We start from the raw sequence: 21,743 nt of genomic DNA on the forward strand, positions 1-21,743 counted from the left end.
TTGACTTACATTGTGGCTTTTGCTAGATGGCCCTTAAATCATAGGTGGAAGATTGTTAGTACAAATGAGAAAACATTGTTTAAATTATGTATGTGGATGTATACCCTGACTTACATGTTTCTTAGGAGAGAATTGGTAAATAGTGTAATTCCTTATGATTCACAGACATCCTTGCTGATGTCTTTTTTTGGTATTTCCTTCCAATACCTCTCCACACAGAGCTCATCTCTCCCATTTCCTAGATCATATCATTAGAGCTTGTTAGTACTCTCTGTATTCTTACCTGACACACCAGAAATTCTTTTTACTTTTTTGTTTTTTGCAGTTACTACAGAATATGTGTTCAAGCATTAAGGCTTAGAACTAGAAAAATAAGGAGGAAGAGAACTTCTGATTTTTGTTCTTTGGGGCCGTGGGTACCACATTCAATTCTGATTTCTGTTCTTTGGGGCCGTGGTCACCACATTCAATTCTGATTTCTGCTCTTTGGGGCTGTGGTCGCCACATTCAATTCTGATTTCTGCTCTTTGGGGCTGTGGTCACCACATTCAATTCGACTTAATGCAATTCCACTCGTTGAACTGTAAATTTCAAATTTTATTTTCTTTACAACTAAAAAATATTACACAATGGTTTCATCCATTTTTATTTTTTATTCCTTCATTCAGGGACATTAAGGGTGTTTTCCCATTTCACATGTTCCCACCACCAAAGCCAGCGCGACCAGCAGCTACTGACTTGCTAGAGGAGAATGCGCTGCTGGTGCGAGGCCACCTTTCAGCAGCCCAGACGGCCAATCACACAGTAGAGATTTATATCTGAGGGAGCAGAACTGAAATCGTCTGGGTACTTTGAAAAGGGAAATGCATAGACACACACATCTGCAACACATCAGGGTCTCTCTTCTATATATTCTCCCTTACCAGTTCCTGTTGCCTTGCTTTTGTGTTTTCCCTGACGACTTCTTTCTAATTCTTTCCTGATATCTTCCTTCTAATACTTTCCTGGTATTTTTCTCCCCTCACTATTTAATTTTTCCCTGATTGCTTATATAACCTAGCAAAATCTTCCAAGCAGTAAACACTGCAGTGTTGGTACATTCCATTCTTAAAGTGAATGGAAAGAATGAATAGAATAATGTATTTCTCAGTTGCTGACATGACTCAAGGTTTTACATATTGCAAATGAAAAAAATTATTCTTACAGACCCACAATCATTCATGTCTAAGCAGCTTGTAATAGACTAACAAAGTGTAAGCAAGGTCTCATTCTTAGCCAATTTTTGTTTTACCGGTAGGCTTCATTTCATTGTTACAAAGAAAAGATCAATTATTTTAATTTTATCTCAAAAGGTAATCTTACAAAAAAATCTGAAAATAATCACAATCCTAATTTTTTATAAATGTAAAGCAGCCAACCATATCACTTTGAAATTTTTAGGTTACATATCCACTTATTAACAGAATTTTATTAAGTCATATCAGGAAGTTGAGAGCAAAATGGGTAATTCAATTAATCACCTCTCTCATCAAACCACTGAAAGCATCACGTTCTAAGGCGAATATCTGAGTTCAAAGCCAGTCTGGTCTACAAGAGCTAGTTCTAGGACAGGCTCCATTGCTACAGAGAAACCCTGTCTTAAAAACCATTTTCTAACTATTAAATTGTTCCCCAGTAGTTTCTATACTGAAGTCATTAATAAAAGCAACATAACTATATTAACAATCTACATGTCTTCAGTTCTAAGAGTGGTGGTTGAATCATTCAATAATTTTTAAGTACCAGTAATACTATTCAATGAGAGGCATGACACACCCTTAGAGTTTTTCATACAGCTCAGATGATGCTCAGATGTACAACAGGTCAGTAGGACACATATCCTCAGTGATCTGTCTCTCCATGCTCTGTTGGCATTGTTTTCTAGCTGCCAGTCTGTGTTTGAGTTCCAAGGTTGCTTGTTGTTCCTTACATGGTTTCCAACAATTAGCATCTCACAGTGATGAGCCTTTTTACATGGTTTTTCCAGTAAAAACAGACTTGTCTTCTTGATACCATATATATGCAACTGGCAAAAATCAGACTTGCAGTAAAACATTTTAAATAAATTGATAGAAAAAAATTCTATCAACTTCAGTATAGAGGGGACATGAATTAGGATTAAGGGATGGTATATGAGAGGTGCAGAGAGGAAGGTGAGGGGAGATGTTATGTAAATCTATTTCAGTGGAAACCATTTAAAAATTATAAAAATTAAAGAAATACAAATTCTATAGTAAGGGCCACTATTGATATTTCAAAGGAGAATAAAGAAAAAAAAAACCCTGAGAATTAAAAGCTATAATCAATACAATCAAAGATCAAAAACTAAAAGTGGTTTCTACATAGGTTAACTATACAACTATTCTGACATATGAATAAATCCAATACTAACAATACAAACATAGTTCCAAAACACAGTTTCAGTCACTGAAAAAGAAGAATTCTCATTCACTGATGTGTCACAGTTTCATATGCTGCATTTGATTCTTAACTGTATAATATCTAAATCTGTTTGTCTTAGTATTTCTTTGTACTTTCCACTTTAGGGTCATTTAGTTTTCTGAAATGAGCACTAAGAAAACAATTTCCTTTACACTCTTAAATATATTGTAGCTACATACACATGTGAACATTGTCAACCTTACAGGACAGAATGTTAACATCCTCCTGATCTACTTGTAAGTATTCTTCACATAATCAATACTGTCAAGTGGATATCAGTAAATTCTTAACATTGTGGAGATGGTTTATTTCAGGATCAATTTTCAGAGGCTTTACCTTTTTATCAATAAATTTTTACAACATCAATTCACTTTAGAAGTTCTATAGAGTAGACTTTATAAGGTACAGTGAAGCACATATCTACCATGGGTAAACGTTTCAAGGCTTTCTCTCTAACATCAACTTTCTGAAGTATCCCAATTTGGAAGGAACTATTACTAAGTCCACTCATTTTATTTGATAGAAACTTCCTGAATTGATGTGAAACTCATATGCATATACTCACTCAAACTGTGGGATGAAAACAGAACTGAGAATGGGTACCAGTGAAGTGTGTCTTCTTAAATCAGTATGTCCATTAGGGTTACCTTAAGGAACATAGAAGCAAGTTGGTTACAGGAACAAATCAGACTGAAAAATAGTTGTCATCATGAAATTCCAACCCTGCATTTGAAAGAGCTTATGAATGCTAGACACCCAGAATATACGGCAAACACTCAGGAGTATCTAAAGATTGCAGGGCATCCTTCGTTGGAGACTCCTCTAACCAGCATGGTCGTCTCCATTTCTTCAGGAGAGTTTAGAATAGTGAATTTTGTCAGATTTTTGGTCTTCTGGAAATGAGTTAGAGGTGCTTATTTTCTGATTAGTCAGCATCTACTCAGGATGGAAGGTTCCAGTCTCCAGGGAACTGATACAACACAGCACAGTGTAGAGGCTTCTTCATTTTTCATTCCGATTGATGCAATTTTTGAAGTTGAAAAGCTAAAATAGTTTAATAAAAATTGTCCTACATTGTCACAATTAAAATTTTTTTCTCAACATAAACTTGATGTTTTCTAATGTTAGTAAATTATTAACAATTTCATAAATATCTCAAGATCATAAAGTTTCTCTTATATGGAGAGGATATATGAAGGTCTCTAAAAACAGAGATTTAAATAACTCACATGTCACATTATTTACTACGGAAACTTTTCTCTCCAGTATGAAGTTTTTCAAGTATTCTTAGAAGTGAGAGGCAGATAGAGACGTTACCACGTTAACTACACACACAATATTCTCTCCTGTATGAATGATCTGATCTTGTCGAAGACTTGAAAGGTTTTTCTCCTGCATCTGATGTTTTCAAAAATTGAAACCTGTCCAAAGTATTCCTCAAAATAATAAACGTCAATGAATTCTCTGATGTTCTCTAAAACTTGTGTCACGTGCAAACGATTTCTCACATACATTACATTTGTAAGGTTTCTCTCTTGTATGTATTTTCTGGTGTTTTTTAAGATTTGAGGCACATGCAAAAGATTTCTCACATACATTACATTTGTAAGGCTTCTCTCCTGTATGAATTATCTGATGTTCTTTAAGAGTTATGTTACGTGCAAAAGATTTCTCACATACATTACATTTGTAAGGCTTCTCTCCTGTATGAATTATCTGATGTCCTTTAAGAGTTATGTCACGTGCAAAAGATTTCTCACATATGTTACATTTGTAAGGCTTCTCTCCTGTATGAATTATCTGATGTTTTTTAAGAGTTATGTCACGTGCAAAAGATTTCTCACATACGTTACATTTGTAAGGTTTCTCTCCTGTATGAATTATCTGATGACTTTTAAGAGCTTTGACACGTGCAAAAGATTTCTCACATTCATTGCATTTGTAAGGTTTCTCTCCTGAATGAACAACCTTATGATTTGTAACATATGAAACCCGTGCAAAGGATTTGTCACATTTATTACATTTGTAAGGTTTTTCTCCTGTATGAGTTCTCTGGTGTCCTCTAAGACAAAAGGCACGCGTGAAGGATTTCCCACAGTCAGTACATTTGAAAGGTTTCTCTGCCTTATGAGTTTTCTGATGTACTCGGAGACCATTCGGACCTGTATAGGATTTTCCGCACTCAGTACATTTGAAAGGTTTCTCTCCTGTATGAGCTCTCTGGTGTATTCTAAGACGATCAGGACGTATAAAGTATTTCTCACAATGACTACATTTGAAACGTTTCTCTTCTGTATGAATTCTCTGATGTGTCACAAGTTGGTCTTTCTGGAAAAAGCACTTATCACATTTACTACACTTGTATGGTACCTGTCTACTATTGGTTTTATTATTGTTTTTAGCCTGATATAAGAGATAAAAGCACTTTCCATTGGCCATTTTGACAGTCTCATTCAGTTTAAGACTTCTCTCGGATATTCACTCGGTGGTAGGTGATGTCCTGTGATCCTCGATTCACGATGTTTATGTATTTCCCCAATATGTGATATTTTTTCTGAAAATGAGAACAAAAAAATATGACCTATGGGTATTGAAGCATATTTAGATGTTTAAAAACTGATGTCTCCTTAAGTTCTATGAGATAAATTACCTAGGAATTCTTGAAAACAGAGCTCTCTGCAGAGGCTATTTGTCTTCCACGACTGTTACATGCAATCTTAGTAGCAATCCTCATCTAACACTGAGGAGCAGTAGTAAGTTTCTCATTTTTATGTCAACTGAAAATCTTGTAGAAGTTGGGAAAAATAGATGATGGGGCAAAAATGAATCATGACCAAAAAAAAACCTCTCTATAGCATCATTTATAGAATATGTGAACTTTTTAAAATTCCTTACTGTGTTTTAGAGAGGCCCACAGCTTATAGATTTGTTCTTCTAATAAAACATTATGCAAATCCAGGCTGGCCAAGAAATTAACAATCTTCTAATTTTATCCTCCTTAGGCCTAAGACTAAAGTTATGCTGTTCTCTGCTGCCAGAACTAAATATAGAGAATACACCTCAAAAATACATAAATGAAATGAACAAAAGCAAGAAAAAGGTTCATCAGAACCATTTTTCTCTATGTAAAATCTCTACATCTCTTAAAATTCAGAAATAAGTAAAGATTAAACTGATATTAGTATCAATCCGTTCCAATTAAAGTACAGTATAATGCAACTTCTTGCTCTGAATGTTCAACATTCACTGAAATTTGAAGTTCTCATTAAACGCTGTGTAATAGGACTACACAGTCATTTCATTTCATAAGTAGTATTGGTTGCCTTTTCAGAGAACAAAGAACAAACAAAAGTGCTATGGACAAAACATAAAAAAAATGTTTATTACCAGAATTTCCCTCATTTCTAACAGTCTCTAGATGGTTTACAAAGCAGGTAAACACTGTGGGTGAAACAGATATTCCTCAAGAAGAGAATTATTAACAACAAAGCTAGATTGCTGTAATTGTTGAGCATCATATCAATGCACATATCCCTGCAATAGTACTCCAGAAATTCTCATTACTTCAGGGAGATGTGCACATCCACTCCCTGAATGTTCTCAGACCCTATAATGGCAAATTATCCATTTACCACGTGCTGCTGGAAAAATAATGCTTCCCTAATGAAATAGATTGTTTTTGGATGTAAAAGATCTATGCATACCCTTTTTATTCTACTTCCAGTTCTGTTATTTGTTGCCTTGAATGAAATGGCCCTCAAAATGAATAGCACTATTAGGTGGTGTGATGTTGTTAGAGTAGTTCTGGCCTTGTCAGCAGAACTGTCTTAACACTGGGGTGGCTTTTAGGCTTCCTATGATCAGGTTATGCACAGTGTGGTAGACTGTTCACTTCCTGTTTCCTGCAGGTCAAGATGTAGAAGTCACAACTCCCTCTCCAGCACCAAGCACGCGTGAATGCTACCATTTATTCTACCATGATGATAACGGATTAAAACACTGAAATTGTAATCTAGCTTCAATTGAGAGTTTTTTCCTTTATAAAAGTTCTAGTGGTCATGGTGTGTCTTCACAGAATTTGAAAAGTTAACTAAGATGGCACTTATTACCGGGAATGGCAGTATTGTGATAGACTGGACCATGCTTTTAGTTTAGAGGAACATGGACTTTGTTTCTCTGGGTTAGGAAAGAAGTGCAATGCTTTAAGCAGTTTAATGGGTCATAAAAGGAAGAGCATTGGCCAACAGTGGTGCTGAGGGTGCCTTGAATTGTGGGAGCCTGGCTCAAATGGTATGATAGATGAACACATTAAAGATTTTGACTAGAAATAATTCGTGTGATAGTTTAAAGAATGTAGCTGCTTTTTTACCTTCTCCAAAAAAGTCTTCCCATGTAGAATTGCATCATTTAAGAAAATTTCAAAACAGCCTTTTGTAGATTTGTTATTTTAGGATTAACTAGTGTTGTCCCTAATGAAATTGTATACTGAAAAAAGGCAAGTTGAAAAAGAATAAATAAAATATGTATAATATAGAGAGAAAAGGAAAATCAGGAAGTATAATGGAGCAAAGTATTGTGTACAAGGAGACACACACTAGGAAATGTAATAAAGTTTGTGATGACCTGGAGACAAGATCCCACCAAGGTGTTTCCAATTTGTGAGAAGGAACTAAAGTACAATTTCGAGCCACATATGGTGGCAGATGCCTTTAATCCCAGAACTCCTGTGACAAAGGGAAACGGACCTCTATGTTCGAGCCCAGCCTGGTCTACAGATTGAGTTCCATGACAGCCAAGATAAAACAATGAAGGAACCCATGAAAAACACAGAAAACTTGTGAAAGTGCAATTGAGCAAGGGTGACATATTCCAGTCTCAAGAAGCAGCAGAAGTTTGTAATTTGAGCTCATGGTTATGGTTTTGTTATCAAGTTTTCCTCCATAATTTGTGAGCTCAGGCTTGTGTCAGCTGTGTCCCGGAATGGAGACACAAGAGTCCACTCTTTGAAGCTGTGCAAGTGAAGCCGGGATTGCCTTCCAAATCCCAAGAGCTGGAGCTGACAGAACCACGGAATCTCTGTGAAGGGGTGAAGAGAACCTGGCCTAGAGAGAGAAGGGTCTTGCAGTCAACCAAGCTGAAAGGAGTTGGAGATCTGAGGAGCTTTGAAATCAGACATGGGGATGCAGAGTTGAGCTTGCCGAGCCCTTTTACAATAAGCTTTGGCCATATCTTTCCTCACTATGCTCCCTTCCCTATTTATTTGAATGGTAATGTATATTCTTTACCATTATATGCTGAAATATGTGATAGGCTTTTTGAGTTTCATTTTACAGGGCATTATATTTTGAGGTTTAAGACTGTTTGAACCTCAAAAGAAACTCGACAACTTTAGTACTTTAAATAAACTTGCAGCTATTGTAGACTTTGAAATTTTTGAAATTGGACTGAATGATTTTTTGCATTATGATATTGCTACAAGTCTTCAGGAGTGATGGAGTGCAATGTGGTTATTTGAAAGAAAATTATTCCCAAAGAGAATGGCACTTTAGAAGATCTTTTCCCTCAGGATATATAGGAACTGTGTATCAAAATATTTCTTGGATAACCATTTATTTGGGAATCTCTTTGAAAATTGCAGTTTTTAAGTCTGTGAAAAATACAAATGGATTATTAGGGAAGAAAAAACTTGTAAGAAATAAATACTTTAGATGACATTACCAGAGGCAAAGAATTAAAATCTTGAATAGTTTCAATATAAAAACCATCTTCAGTGGAATTTTGATGGTACACTGACCTGCGGCACATTTACTGAAGAGATAGTCGTTCTCTCTGATGGTTCTTCTCTATGTCTCTGCTGCAGGAATGAAGACCAGATCCTGTTGACATTTCACATCAAGATGTCAAAATCTCAAACCTAAAATTAATAAAAATTATGGACAATGCCAAAACACATGATAGCACAATACCATGATAATATCAGAGATCCTGTCAAAATTTATTCAGAAGAAACAAGAGTAATTTTAAATGGTTGGTTGCAAGAAAATAACAAACACATCACTGTACCCTAAATCATTTAAAGAAAATTACACAATAACACTCTTCATTCAGTCAAGAAGCATTGCAGAACATAATTAGAATAAAAGTATACTTAGAAATTTCAGAATAAAATTTTCCATGGGAACAAAGGAAATAGGATTAAATGTGGAATAGTTGAATAGACAGGAGCTGGAGAGTAATTAACCATACCCAAAGCATAAAACAAGAAAAACCCACTACTTCCAACTAGCTAGATCTACATAGTGAGGTCCTGCCAATAAAATACATTGAAGGAACACCAAGGATCCTGTGCTTCATCTACGACCACTGGAGCCAGGGCCCCACCTGTACCTGGAAAAGGGGAGGGTCTGTGCTCTTGTCGGGGAAAGCCATGCTGTCAGGGCCCTAATACCCCTTCCCCTGGGGCCTCATCTCATGTCCCTCCCCTACCCACTGAAGACCCTGAACCATGGCAGCAACCTCCCACACCCCCAAACATCCCCCACTGCATAAGTGGCTACTGGATTCAGGGTGCCACCTGCAGTGAAGGAGGTGAGGACTTGGGGCCCCAGCTCGACAGACCTGCATTCCGTGTCATAGCCCCCAGGGGAACAACCCCATGCATCTCCTACACTTAGCAAAGTGCCAAAGTCTGACCATCCCCAATACCCCAACCATCACAAGCATATTAGTGATCACTTGTGCTGTAGCCCCACCAGCACCTGGAGGAACAGCGACCCCCTAAGCCACAGGCCCCTCCAGCTTTGATTAGAGGAAGAGATGAGTAGACAAGACCGTAAGAATACATTCGACAACATAAAGAGCAATACAGACCACTAGAAACTAGTGGTTCTGCAGCAGTAAGACTGCAAATGAAGGCAAGAAAGATAAACCCTAAAAATAAATTTATGAAGATAGAAGCCCTAATAGAGGCAATGAAAAATTTCCTTATAGAAGTAGAGGAAACAAAAAAATGGAAGGAATCAATAAACTTCTTAAAGAAAAGCCAAGAAAAAAACCCAATCAAATAGGTAAAGCAAATGGTTCAATACTCAAAAAATTGAAAGAGGCAATAAAGAAAACACAAATCAAGGGAATTCTAAAAATAAAAAAATTGGGTAAATGAACAGAAACTACAGACACAAGAATAAAATAGATGTAAGAGAGAAACTCAGGTGCTAAAGATACAATAAAGGAAATAGAGTCATTGATCAAAGAAAACATTAAAGCCAAAAAATACGTAACACAGAATATTCAGGAAAACTGGGACACCATGAAAAGTACAAGTCTAAACATAATAATGATTGAAGAAGAGAAGAATTCCAGCTCAAAGGTACAGAAAACATACTCAATAAAATCATAGAAGAAAGTTTTTCCAACCTAAAGGACATGCCTATGAAATTACAAGATACTTATGGAACATCAAATAGACTGGACAAAAAACAATCCCCTCCACATAATAATTAAAATGCTAAACATACAGGACAAAGAAAGATTATTAAGAGCCTCCAAAAAAAAAAAAGCCAAGTAACACATAAAGGGAGATCTATCATTCTTATACCTGACTTCCCAATGGAAACTCTGACTACCAAAATGTCCTGGGCACATGTATAGCAGACACTAAAAGACCACAGACACAAGTCCATACTACTATACCCAACAAGCATAAAATCACCATAGATGGAGAAAAGCACACAATCATAAAAGATGGAAAAAAAAGAAATTTCATGAAAATCAAACAGATTTCAACAATATTGATCCACAAATCCATCCCTACAGAATGTACCGAAAGGAAAACCCCAACCTAAAGAAGCGAGCTGAACTAACAAAAACACAGGGAAAGGATATTCTCATATCAGTAAATCCCAAAGAAGGGACACACACACACTATATCACCACCAGCAAAAACCAACAATCACTGGTCATTTATATCTCTTAATATTAGAGGTCTCAATTCACCTATAAAAAGATATAAGCTAAAAGAATGGAAACAAATACAGGATTCAACCTTCTGCTGCATAAAGAAATACCCTCAACTTCAAAGACAGACATTACCTTAGAATAACGGAGTTGAGAAAAGACTTTCCAATTTTTTTTAAAAGAGTTATTTATTTACTGTGTATACATTGTTCTGCCTGCACACCAGGAGAGGGCAACAGATCCTCATTACAGATAGTTGTAAGCCACCATGAGGTCACTGGGAATTGAACTCAGGACCTCTGGAGGACTAGCCAGTGCTCTTAACCTCTGAGCCACCTTTCCAGCCCACTTTCCAATCTTTTAAATGGACACAGGAAATGATCTGGTGTAGCTATCTTAATATCTAACAAAACATATTTCAAAGTAACCATTATCAAAAGAAATGAAGGAAGAAGAATTCATCAGGATAAAGTTTCAATTCTCAACATTTATGCCTCAAATACAAGGACACCCACATTTGTAAAAGAAAGAATACAAAATCTTAGAGAGAACAGATCAAACCCCACACATAAGAGTGGGAGATTTCATCACCCCACTTTCAGCAACAGATAGGTAGGTCTGCCATACAGAAACTTAGCAGAAAAATAAGGGAAATAGCAGATGTTATGAATCAAATACTTAACATACATACATACAAACATACATACACGCACACATGTACACACACACAACCAAAACCACGAAATAATACACCTTCTTCTCAACACCTTGTGAACCTTTCTCTAAAGTTGACCCCATGCTCAGTAACAAGGCAAACAAGGCAAACCTCAACATATACAAAAATGCCATAACCCCCTGTATCTTATCTGATCACCTTGGCTTAAAGTTGGAAATCAATAGCAACACTAATTGCAGAAAGCACACAAGCTATAAAAATCGTACAATGCTCAGCTAAATCACCACTAGGTCAAGGAAGAAACAAAGAACTTAAAGACTTCCTAGTATTCACCAAAAACGAATGCACAAACTACACAAACTTATGGGGACTAGGAAAAGCACACTTAGTGGAAAGTTCATAACACTAAGTGCGTAATAGAAAACCTAGAGAAATCTCACACTCGCAAATTAAAGCATAGCTGAAAGTTCTGGAACAAAAAGAAGCAATTTCACCCAGGAGGACAGAAAAAATCAAGTATAGGGGTAGAAAAAATAAGATGGAAACAAAGAAAATAATACAAAGAATCAATGAGACATAAAGTTGGTTCTTCAAGAAAACCAACAAGATAGAAAAACCTTTTCCCAAAAGGCAGAGAATATCAAATCAACAACATCAGAAATGAAAAGAGGGATATAAAAATGGACACTAAGGAAATCCAGAGAATCATTATTTCATAATTAAAAAACCTGTATTCCGAAAAAAAAATCGGAAAATATAAAATAGGCAATATTTTGATAGGTACCATATACTAAAAGTAATCAAGACCAGATAAACAATTTAAATAGACCTATATAACCCATGAGGAAGTAGAAGCAGTCATCAAAAGTTTCCCAACCAAAAAAAGACCAGAGCCCTATGGTTTCAGCACAGAATTCTACCAGGATTTCAAAGAAGAACTAATACCAATACTCCTCAAACTGTTCCACACAATAGAAACAGATGAACACTGCCGAACTCTTTTTATGTGGCTAAAGCTACCTGATACCCAAATCACACAAAGATGCAACTAAGAAAGAGAATTAAAGGCCGATCTCCCTCATGAACATTGGTGTGAAAATACTCAATAAATTACTAGAACACTGAATCCAAGAACACATCAAAAAATCAGCTACCATGATCAAGTAGGTTTCAACCCTGAGATGCAGGAATGGTTCAACATATAAAAGATCTGTCAATGTGATCCACCATATAAACATACTGAACACACACACACACACACACACACACATACACAAAGCCCATGATCATCTCATTAGATGCTTAAAAAGCCATCAACAAAATCCAACACCCCTTGTTGATAAAGATCTTGGAGCACTGAGGAATACAAGGAACATATCCAAACATAATAAGACAATATAAAGCAAGCCAACAGTCAATATCAAATTAAGTAGATAGAAACTCAAAGTGATTCCACTAAAATCAGGAACAAGACTAGGCTGTCCAATCTCTCCACATCTATTCCATATAGAACTTGAAGTTGTTGCCATAGCATTAAAACAACAAAGGAGATCAGGGGATATAAATTGGAAAGGAAGAAATCAAACTTTCTCTTTTTGCAGATGATATGATAATATACGTTTTACATAAATAACCCCAGAATTTCTACCAGGGAAATCCTACAACTGGAAAAAAACCTTAGCAATGTAGCAGGATACAAAATTAACTCAAAACAATCAGTAACCCTCCTAAACACAAATGATAATTGGGCTGAGAGAGAAATCAGAGAAACATCACTTTTTACAATAGCCACAAATGACATAAACTATCTTGGGGTAACTCAAACAAAGCAAGTGATTAAATCATGTAAGAAAGACATCATCCAATGGAAAGATCCCTCATATTCATGGATATGTAATATCAACATAATAAAAGTGGCAATCTTACCAAAATTAATCTACAGATTCAGTGTGATCCCATGAAAATCCCAGCGTAATTCTTCACCACAAAAGAAAAATACTCAACTTAATATAGAAAAACATAAAACCCAGGAGAGACAAAACAATCCTGCATAATAAAGAAACATTGGTAGGCATCACAATCCCTGACTTCAAGCTCTATTATAATTATAATAATGAAAACAGCTTGGTATTGGCATAAAAACAGACAGCTGGACCAATAATACCTATCAAACCTAAAACCCTGATATTAGTCCAAATATTTATGAACACCCGATTTTTGACAAAGAAGCCAAAATTATACACTGGAAAAAAAAAAACATACCATCAAAAAATGGTGTTGACATAACTGGCTGCTGACATGTAGAAAAATGCAAATAAATCTATATCTATCCCCATGCACGAAACTCAAGTCTCAAACCTCAACATAAATCCAGCAACACTGAACATGACTGAAGAGAAAGTGGGTGGTAGTATTGACAGCACAGGCACAGGAGAACACTTCCTAAATGTAACACCAGTAGCACAGACACTGAGAGCAACAGTAATAAATGGGACCTCCTAAAACTGAGAAACTTCTGTAAGAAAAAGAACATGGTCAAGAAGATAAAACAGCACCCAAAAGAATGGGAAAAGATATTTGAACAACCCCACATCTAACAGGCTGATCTCCAAAATATACAAAGAACTCAAGAAACTAGATATCAAAATAATCCAATTAAAAATGGGGTGTAAATCTAAACTGAGAATTCTTAGCAGCAGAATCTCAAACGGCTGAAACACACTTAAGGAAATGCCCAAAGTCCTTAGGGAAATAAAAAAAAAAAAAAAAAAAAAAAAAAAAAAAAANNNAAAAAAAAAAAAAAAAAAAAAAAAAAAAACACTGAAATACCAACTTATACCTGTGAGAATGGCTAAGATAATAAACACTGATGACAGATTATTCTGGATAGGATGTGGAGTAAGTTGAACACTCCACCATTGGGGATGGGAGGGCAAATTTGTAGTCACTTGGAAATCAGTATAGGAGGTTTCTCTTGAAATAAGGAACAATCTACATGAAGACATGACAATACTCAAAGGATGCTCAATCACACCACAAGGACATTTGCTCAACTATGTTCATAGCAGCTATTGGTAGTAGCCACAACCTGGAGTCAACCTAGATGCCCCTCAACCGAAGAATGGATAAAGAAAATGTGGTACATTAACCAAATAGAGAATTACTCAGTGGTAACAGTGACATCTTGAAGTTTCCAGGCAAATGAATGGAACTAGAAAATAACATTCTAAGTGAGGCAACCTATAGAAGATTTCAATAAAGTAGTCCCACACTATCTCAGAATGGAATATAATAAAGGGTTCTTTCTTTTTTTTTTAATTTATTAAAGATTTCTGTCTCTTCCCCACCGCCGCCTCCCCTTTCCCTCCCCCTCCCCCAGTCAAGTCCCCCTCCCTCGTCAGCCCAAAGAGCAATCAGGGTTCACTGCCCTGTGGGAAGTCCAAGGACCACCCACCTCCATCCAGGTCTAGTAAGGTGAGCATCCAAACTGCCTAGGCTCCCACAAAGCCAATACGTGCAGTAGGATCAAAAACCCATTGCCATTGTTCTTGAGGTCTCAGTAGTCCTCATTGTCCGCTATGTTCAGTGAGACATGTTTTAACCCAGGCTTTTTCAGACCCAGGCCAGCTGGCCTTGGTGAGTTCCCGATAGAACATCCCCATTGTCTCAGCGTGTGGGTGCACCCCTTGTGGTCCTGAGTTCCTTGCTTGTGCTCTCTCTCCTTCTGCTCCTGATTTGGACCTTGAGATTTCAGTCCGGTGCTCCAATGTGGGTCTCTGTCTCCTTTCATCGCCTGATGAAGGTCAATATTCAGGAGGATGCCTATATGATTTTCTTTGGGTTCTCCTTCTTATTTAGCTTCTCTAAGAATATGGCTAGAAACCAAATATGAGTGAGTACGTCCCATGTTCCTCTTTTTGGGTCTGGCTTACGTCACTCAGGATAGTGTTTTCTATTTCCATCCATTTTCCTGCAAACTTCAAAAAGTCCTTGTTTTTTACTGCTGAGTAGTACTCTAATATGTATATATTAAAGGGTTCTTTCTTTAGGGGTGGACTGACAGACCAACAGTCCTCTGCGTGAGCAGGGAACAGGAACCAAATCCAGCAGTCAAGAGAAGAACTGCACATTTCAACATCTGCGTATTATTGTACCCAAGACAACACCCAAGGTGGTCCAGCGTCTCAAAGGCCATCGGCTGAGGGAGTTCCTAAAGCACCTCTCCCTTTTGTCTAAGAGAGTTTCAAACCCAAGACAAAAGTACATACAACAAGAACAGACATATAGTATAAAAATTAGAATTACAACCACAATAAACAATATCAAGCAAGAAACATGCTAAATGTTTCAATAATTATCTTATCCTAAGGAGTCTAAGTCTTGGATTAGAAAGGGCTTGGCTAAGTCATGAGAGGAAAATAACTATGGTCGTCTTCAACCCCATCGATGACCTGAGAAGGGAAATAATAATACTTGAATAGGAAGTGCAAACAAGCAACTTCCAAAATGTGCAAGAAATGACAGAGACAACTGGCTACATAGAAAATCAATAAAAATCTCATTTGCAACATTCAAGCAACCAACTTTGGCTAAGACCTTGAGTAACTGACAGACCATTTTCAGAGGCAGGAAATTTTTCAAAACTGTCTTTACCAATCTTGGCAAGGCTTGGCACTTTTTTCTTACATCCTGCTTCACCAGTCTAGAAACCAAGCATTTTGTCAGTAGTCAGGGCAAGGGCAGTCCTTTGCCCAAAGGCTAGTTTTGTCAAGAAGGAAACAAGCTCCAAGTGGAGAGTCTTCAGTGACCAACACTTTCCCGGGAATAGATCAGCACTGCCTGAGAGGCCCCCTGAGAAGCATAGGCCTCTTTTCTGTTGCAGGAAGCAAAGTCATTCCTAGGCCTTTTTTCCCTTTGAATCTCAATGTCTTTTGCTAGGACTGAGGCTCACAGGGGGTTTCATGGGGACTAGCAGAGGGTAGGGTAGAGAAGTGTGGGACTGAGTTCTAAGAGGAACACCAAGACAGTTTAAAAGTGGGGGTGGCTGGAGATCTGCGGTAGAGGGCTTGTTCTACCTGTGTCATCCCTAAGCTCTATCTGTAGGAGGGTAAGAAGCACAAAAACAAAGAAAGCAACAAAATACTAAGAAAACTATCCTTTTCAAATCTAGACATAACTTATGTGTAACACTGTATACAATATTTTGTTTTTAGACTTAAAAACGGCTTTTTCTCTTTTGTTCTATTAAGACAGGGTTTTACTCTGCAGCTGTGGCTGTCTTGGAATTCACTAGGTGCTACAGGCTGGCTTTGAGAACACTGATACACCGACCTCTCCCTTTCAATTGAATGGGCCACCACAGCCAGCATTTTAAAATTATTTTTAAATTGTCTATAAATGTGTGTGGGTGTGTGCACATGAGTGGAAGTGTCCACAGATGGCACTAATGCCCCTGGAACGTTAGGAACAGGCAGTTGTGAGCTGCTTGCTGTGGACGTTAGGCGCTGAACTAGGGGGTTCCGCAAGAGCAATACGCACTCTAGATTACTCAGACAAATCTGCCAGCCCTGTTCATAGTTCTTATTTGTGGAACCAAGCAGGGGTGCGAGTGTGAGAACCTGCACGCACGTTAAAAGTACTATTCCAGTATTTAGGGGTTGGAATTGCTTACCATATGTCATGAAGCTCTGAGTCTGACATAGGGTACCTAATAATTCAAGTACAGTAGTGCACCTCTATAATCCCAGCATTTTGGGGTATTAATAGGAAGATCAGAAGTTCAAGGTCATTCTTGGTTACATAGTTAGTTTGTGACCATCCTGGCATATAGGAAAACTATTCTCAAAACAGAAAGGAAAAAAATAAGTATATTACAGGCATCATCACTGTACTCCTGGCTATCAGCATCCCAAAAGGTTACCAGGCCTAGAGTGTTTCCCAGTCTCAGTGGTCTCAACTGAGCCATTTCCTGTCCCCTACAGCCTGACAAGCTGCTGCCCTGTGTCTTTGCTGCTGGCATTGTCTTTCTTCCTCTGGTTTCGCTATGCAATGTGGGAGAGTTCTGGTCTGGTTCATCATCTTCATGTTTGTTTTTGATTACTCTAATACTTTACCAGTCTCTAACAGGTACTTAGGGTCCAAGTGAGGGGATTTCATGATATCAGGTAGTATTTAATTAAGAAACAAAGGTGTGCCCCAGAGTATAATGAGAGATGACTATTTGGGAGCTCTTTAGTCTCCAAGCCCAGTCAAGCATGTGGCTGAGACACCCTGCCCTTCTGCCCTCATCCCTCCACCTAGACAGAAATCAGCAGGCTGCACTCCTAAGGCTAGCCAGCGGGTTTATTACATTATTTGGCACTTCCTCCTTCTGAGACTGACTATGGGGGGCCAACTATGAAAGGCCTGCAAACAAAAGTCCCTTTTGGTTCACCTATTTGATATGTTCAATTAAAATGTATTTCCACATCCTCCCCAATTATAACACAGACCAACCTCAGTTTTTCTTCTTACAGCTGCTAAGTCATTTGCAGATGTTTTCCTGCCTCAGTTAGACAGTTAGAAGGCAGTCACTTTGACAGCGCTGGTGGGGCATGCCTTTAATCCCAGAACTCTGGAGGGAGAGCCAGGGTCAGGACAGGCTCCAAAGTTACACAGACAAACCATGTCTCAAAAAAAAAAAAAAAAAAGAAACAAAGACATAAACCAGTTCCTTTAAAGGTTTCTTCTATGCTTAAAAAAGGATCTTTGTGAAAACAGTGTTTGGATATGGTCTGAGCCTAAGCCAAGGTCCAGGTCGAGGAAGAAGCCCCTACTGTGTGGGATGGGTGGGGAAAATGGAGCCTTTTGTCCAGAAAGGGGTTGCAGCACCCCCTGCTAGGGCCACAGAGGAAAAACTGGCTTGGAGCCAAGACAACCAGACAGTTGCCTAAAAATAGAAAGGCTATTTTTTCTGCTCATTTCTTTTTAATGGGACAAGATGTACCTCAGTATGACCTTGAACTTTTGTCTTGCCTTCACCTCTTAAGTGCTGGAATTGCAGACTTGTACCACCAAGTCCTGGAAACAGGTATCAAGTCCAGGGTTCTCGCATGCTAGGCAACCACTCTGCTAACTGAGCTACATCCCCGCCTGTCTTTCTTATTTCAAGACTGGAAATGGAGGCAGCTTTGTGTCTCTCCTTTATAGTCAGTGCTACATCCCCTCCCCCACAAATGCTGTTTTCAGACCCTGCAATGAACTGTGCCTAACTGGCCAGCAGCACCTCCTGGCCATGTGTCCACATTCCTGGCAGAAAAAGGCTGGCGTCCCTGTTCTCCTTACCTTGGCACCAGGCCCTGCCACAACACTGGTGGAAGAAATCTCAGCAGTGCTGGAGTTGCTCCTTCCTCCACAGGCCCCCAGAGAAGCTTCCAGCTCCCACAGGCAGGTTCCTGCTGCTCCCCGGATGTTAGGGCGGGAAGTTAGTCAGCCAGATGCCACTCTTACAAGGCAGAGGAATCTGAGGGAGGGGCCCAGAGCAGTAACTCCAGTTAAAATGGAGGTCCTGAGGCATTTTGGAGAGTTTTCCAGTCACCCTAACAGAGCTGGGATTTTGTGGCAGATTGTCCCCCACTAGCCCAGTCTGTCCTACCGTCACGGTAAAGCATTTGGAAGCCTGCCCCTAGCTATACTGGAGGCTCGGTCTCAGGAGCCTCGCCTTGATTATCTGCTATCCTAAAGGTTCCCAGCATCTAGACACCCCAAGAGGTAAAGAGACAGGAAAGTCTCCAACTGCTTAAGGCTGTCTGAGGTGCAAGCCTTAGGTTAGCCTCCTGGCCTGAACAGATCAGCGTTTCCTGTCCAGGTGCTCGAACCCAATGGCTGGAGTGACCTATACTGTACATAGATAATTTTGCCGTCCACTTCTAGATGTCCCTTGGGGGTCTCACGCGTCTTATCCAGGGCGGTCTGCTCTGCACACAACACAGTAGGCCTAGCAAGGCTGGACCTGTTCCCTGTCCTGCATTCCTTTCCTAAGGTTTGGGGGAGGGGTCCAGAAGTTTGCAGGGACAAGTTTCAAGATCTTCCCTGAACTCTAGGGGGAAAAAGAGGAGAAACAGAGAAAGGGCAGGAAAAGAACGATTCTTAGGTTTCTCTTCTCAAGAACTCAAGATTGTTGTAGAAGCTTCTAGTCCCCACAGCAGTAACTAGGTATTGTTGGTCGCCGCCGCCCCTTGTGTTTCCTTCCCAAGCATGCTCTGCAGTTTGAGAGCTGCAGTAACCATTTTACCTGTGCGGGGAGGGGGAGGGGCGGCTCTGTAGGTCTTCACAGTGGGCAGTCCTGGTGCAGTTTCAACACACTGACCTCTGCATGTGCTTAAGGCCCAGGTGAAGGAATTTCACAACATCAAATAGCATTTAATCAAGAGATACAGATGTATCCTTCACTACAATGAGAGAGGATTATCAGGGAGCCTTTAGTCTCCAAGCTGCAATCTGCTAGTGGGGGCAGAATGCCTCGGCTTGAACAGCAGTAGAAGTAACGGCTTCCCAGTGATTTCTGTCTACCTGACTAAAATATGATGGGATGGCAGCTTCAATCCTGAGATCTGATGATGTTCACTCTTATTCCCTTCTCTATGCCTGTTCTCCACGTCTCCATTCCTTGTCAGTCTTTTTCACAGCGACATAATCCAGGTGCCTTCAAAGTCCCTCTCATTAAATACACACTCTTTCCTCTCCACAGTTCCCTGTGCTTTCCCATGGCCCAATTCCTAGGGCAGGACAGAAGGCTGGCCCCGGGTCTAGGAGTTGAACACAATCCTAGTGTGGACACGGGTATAAGGGGGTGAAGGGAGACAAGCCCAGTCAAGCCCGTGGCTGGGGCACCCCTGCCCTTCTGCCCTCATCCCTCCACCTAGTCAGAAACCAGCAGGCTACACTCCTAAGGCTAGCCACTGGGTTTATTACATTATTTGGTACTTCCTCCTCCGGAGACTGACTACTGGGAGCCAACTATCTAAAGTCCTGCAGTCAAAAGTCCCCTTTGGTTCACCTAATTAATATGCCTTATCAAAATGCATCTCCACATCCAGGCCATTATGACACAGACCACTCACTTTTTTTTCTTCTTAAAACTGACACCTGCAAGGTCATTTTTCTGCTTGAGTTAGAAAGTGGATTCTTTGCCGGGAGGGGGTGAGGCAAAGGTCCAAGCACTCGGTAGGCAGAAGCAGACAGATATCTGTGAGTCTGAGGCCAGCCTAATCTATAGAGCCAGTGCCAGCACAGGCTCCAAAGCTACCCAGAGATACCCTGTCTCAAAAAAATCAGAAAAAAAAATCAACCAAACAAACCAGGAAACAAAAAACAAGAAAGTAGTCATTTTAAGATTTCTTCCCTGCTTAAAAAATTTACCTCTTTATAAAAACAGTGTTTGGATGTTGTTTGTGCCTAATTCAGGGTCCAGGAATAAGCCCCCCCCCCCCCATGCAGGATGGATGGGGGAGAAAGGAGTCTTGTGGAGATGGAAGGGACAGGCTTGGAGCCGAGATATCAAGACTCTTTTCCAGATACATAAAGGCTATTTTTTTTCCTGCTCATTTCTTTTTAATGGGACAAGATGTACCTCAGTATGACCTTGAACTTTTGTCTTGCCTTCACCTCTTAAGTGCTGGAATTGCAGACTTGTACCACCAAGTCCTGGAAACAGGTATCAAGTCCAGGGTTCTCGCATGCTAGGCAACCACTCTGCTAACTGAGCTACATCCCCGCCTGTCTTTCTTATTTCAAGACTGGAAATGGAGGCAGCTTTGTGTCTCTCCTTTATAGTCAGTGCTACGTCCCCTCCCCCACAAATGCTGTTTTCAGACCCTGCAATGAACTGTGCCTAACTGGCCAGCAGCACCTCTCGATCCTGGCCATGCGTCCACATTCCTGGCAGAAAAAGGCTGGAGTCCCGATTCTCCTTACCTTGGCACCAGGCCCTGCCACCACACTGGTGGAAGAAATCTCAGCAGTGCTGGAGTTGCTCCTTCCTCCACAGGCCCCCAGAGAAGCTTCCAGCTCCCACAGGCAGGTTCCTGCTGCTCCCCGGATGTTAGGGCGGGAAGTTAGTCAGCCAGATGCCACTCCTTCTTCCTTCAAGGCAGAGGAATCTGAGGGAGGGGCCAGAGCTGTGACTTCCTTTTGGAATGGAGGTCCTGGGGCTTGTTTGAGGGTTCTCCTCAGTCACTCCCAAAGCAATTAGGATTTTGTGAGAGTATGTCGCCACTACTCCATTCAGTACTACTGTCAAGGTAAAGAAAGCACTGGAAGCCTGCCCCTAGCTATGCTGGAAGCTCCTTCCCAAGAGCCTCCCGCCCCCATGATATTATCAGTTGCCACAAAGGCTCCCAGCATCCAGGCACCCCAAGTAGTGAAGAGGCAGGAAGGTCTCCAGCAGCTTAAGGCTGTCTGAGGTGCAAGCCCGAGGCTAGCCTCCTGGCCTGAAGAGATCAGCGGCTCAAACAGTGGGAAGTCAGGCTTTTCTGCCCAGGTGCCAGGTCCCACTGGTTGGAGTGGCCTATACCGCACATACAGATTTGTGCTATCCACTTCTAGATGTAACTCCCTGTCTGAAGCAAGGGCGGTCTGCCCTGCACACGAT

The 21,743-nt window shown here is 39.8% G+C and overlaps 1 protein-coding gene across 2 annotated transcripts; it reads right to left on the minus strand.

Annotated features, from left to right (window-relative positions):
- Positions 1-831: 831 nt before the first annotated feature.
- LOC126495140 (gastrula zinc finger protein XlCGF7.1-like) lies at positions 832-21,185 on the minus strand. 2 transcript variants are annotated; one of them, XM_050132743.1, is made up of 3 exons: positions 21,068-21,185; positions 8,276-8,395; positions 832-5,035 (listed from the first exon to the last, which is right to left on the minus strand). In XM_050132743.1, the coding sequence occupies exon 3, from the start codon at positions 4,918-4,920 to the stop codon at positions 3,934-3,936; it is 987 nt and encodes a 328-aa protein (XP_049988700.1). In that variant the 5' UTR covers positions 4,921-5,035; positions 8,276-8,395; positions 21,068-21,185; the 3' UTR covers positions 832-3,933. The 2 variants fall into 2 exon arrangements, with proteins under 2 accessions (XP_049988700.1, XP_049988699.1); XM_050132742.1 differs by lacking the exon at positions 21,068-21,185 and adding an exon at positions 18,437-18,554.
- Positions 21,186-21,743: the final 558 nt, after the last annotated feature.

Source organism: Alexandromys fortis, unplaced genomic scaffold (genome assembly GCF_014885135.2).
Source record: "Alexandromys fortis isolate MF-2015 unplaced genomic scaffold, M_Fortis_MF-2015_v1.1 scaffold_450, whole genome shotgun sequence".
Taxonomy (NCBI): Eukaryota; Metazoa; Chordata; class Mammalia; order Rodentia; family Cricetidae; genus Alexandromys; species Alexandromys fortis.

Bases quoted from the DNA above. Each gene is read 5' to 3' on its own strand.
- LOC126495140 (XM_050132743.1), bottom strand. From the start codon at position 4,920: ATGGCCAATGGAAAGTGCTTTTATCTCTTATATCAGGCTAAAAACAAT.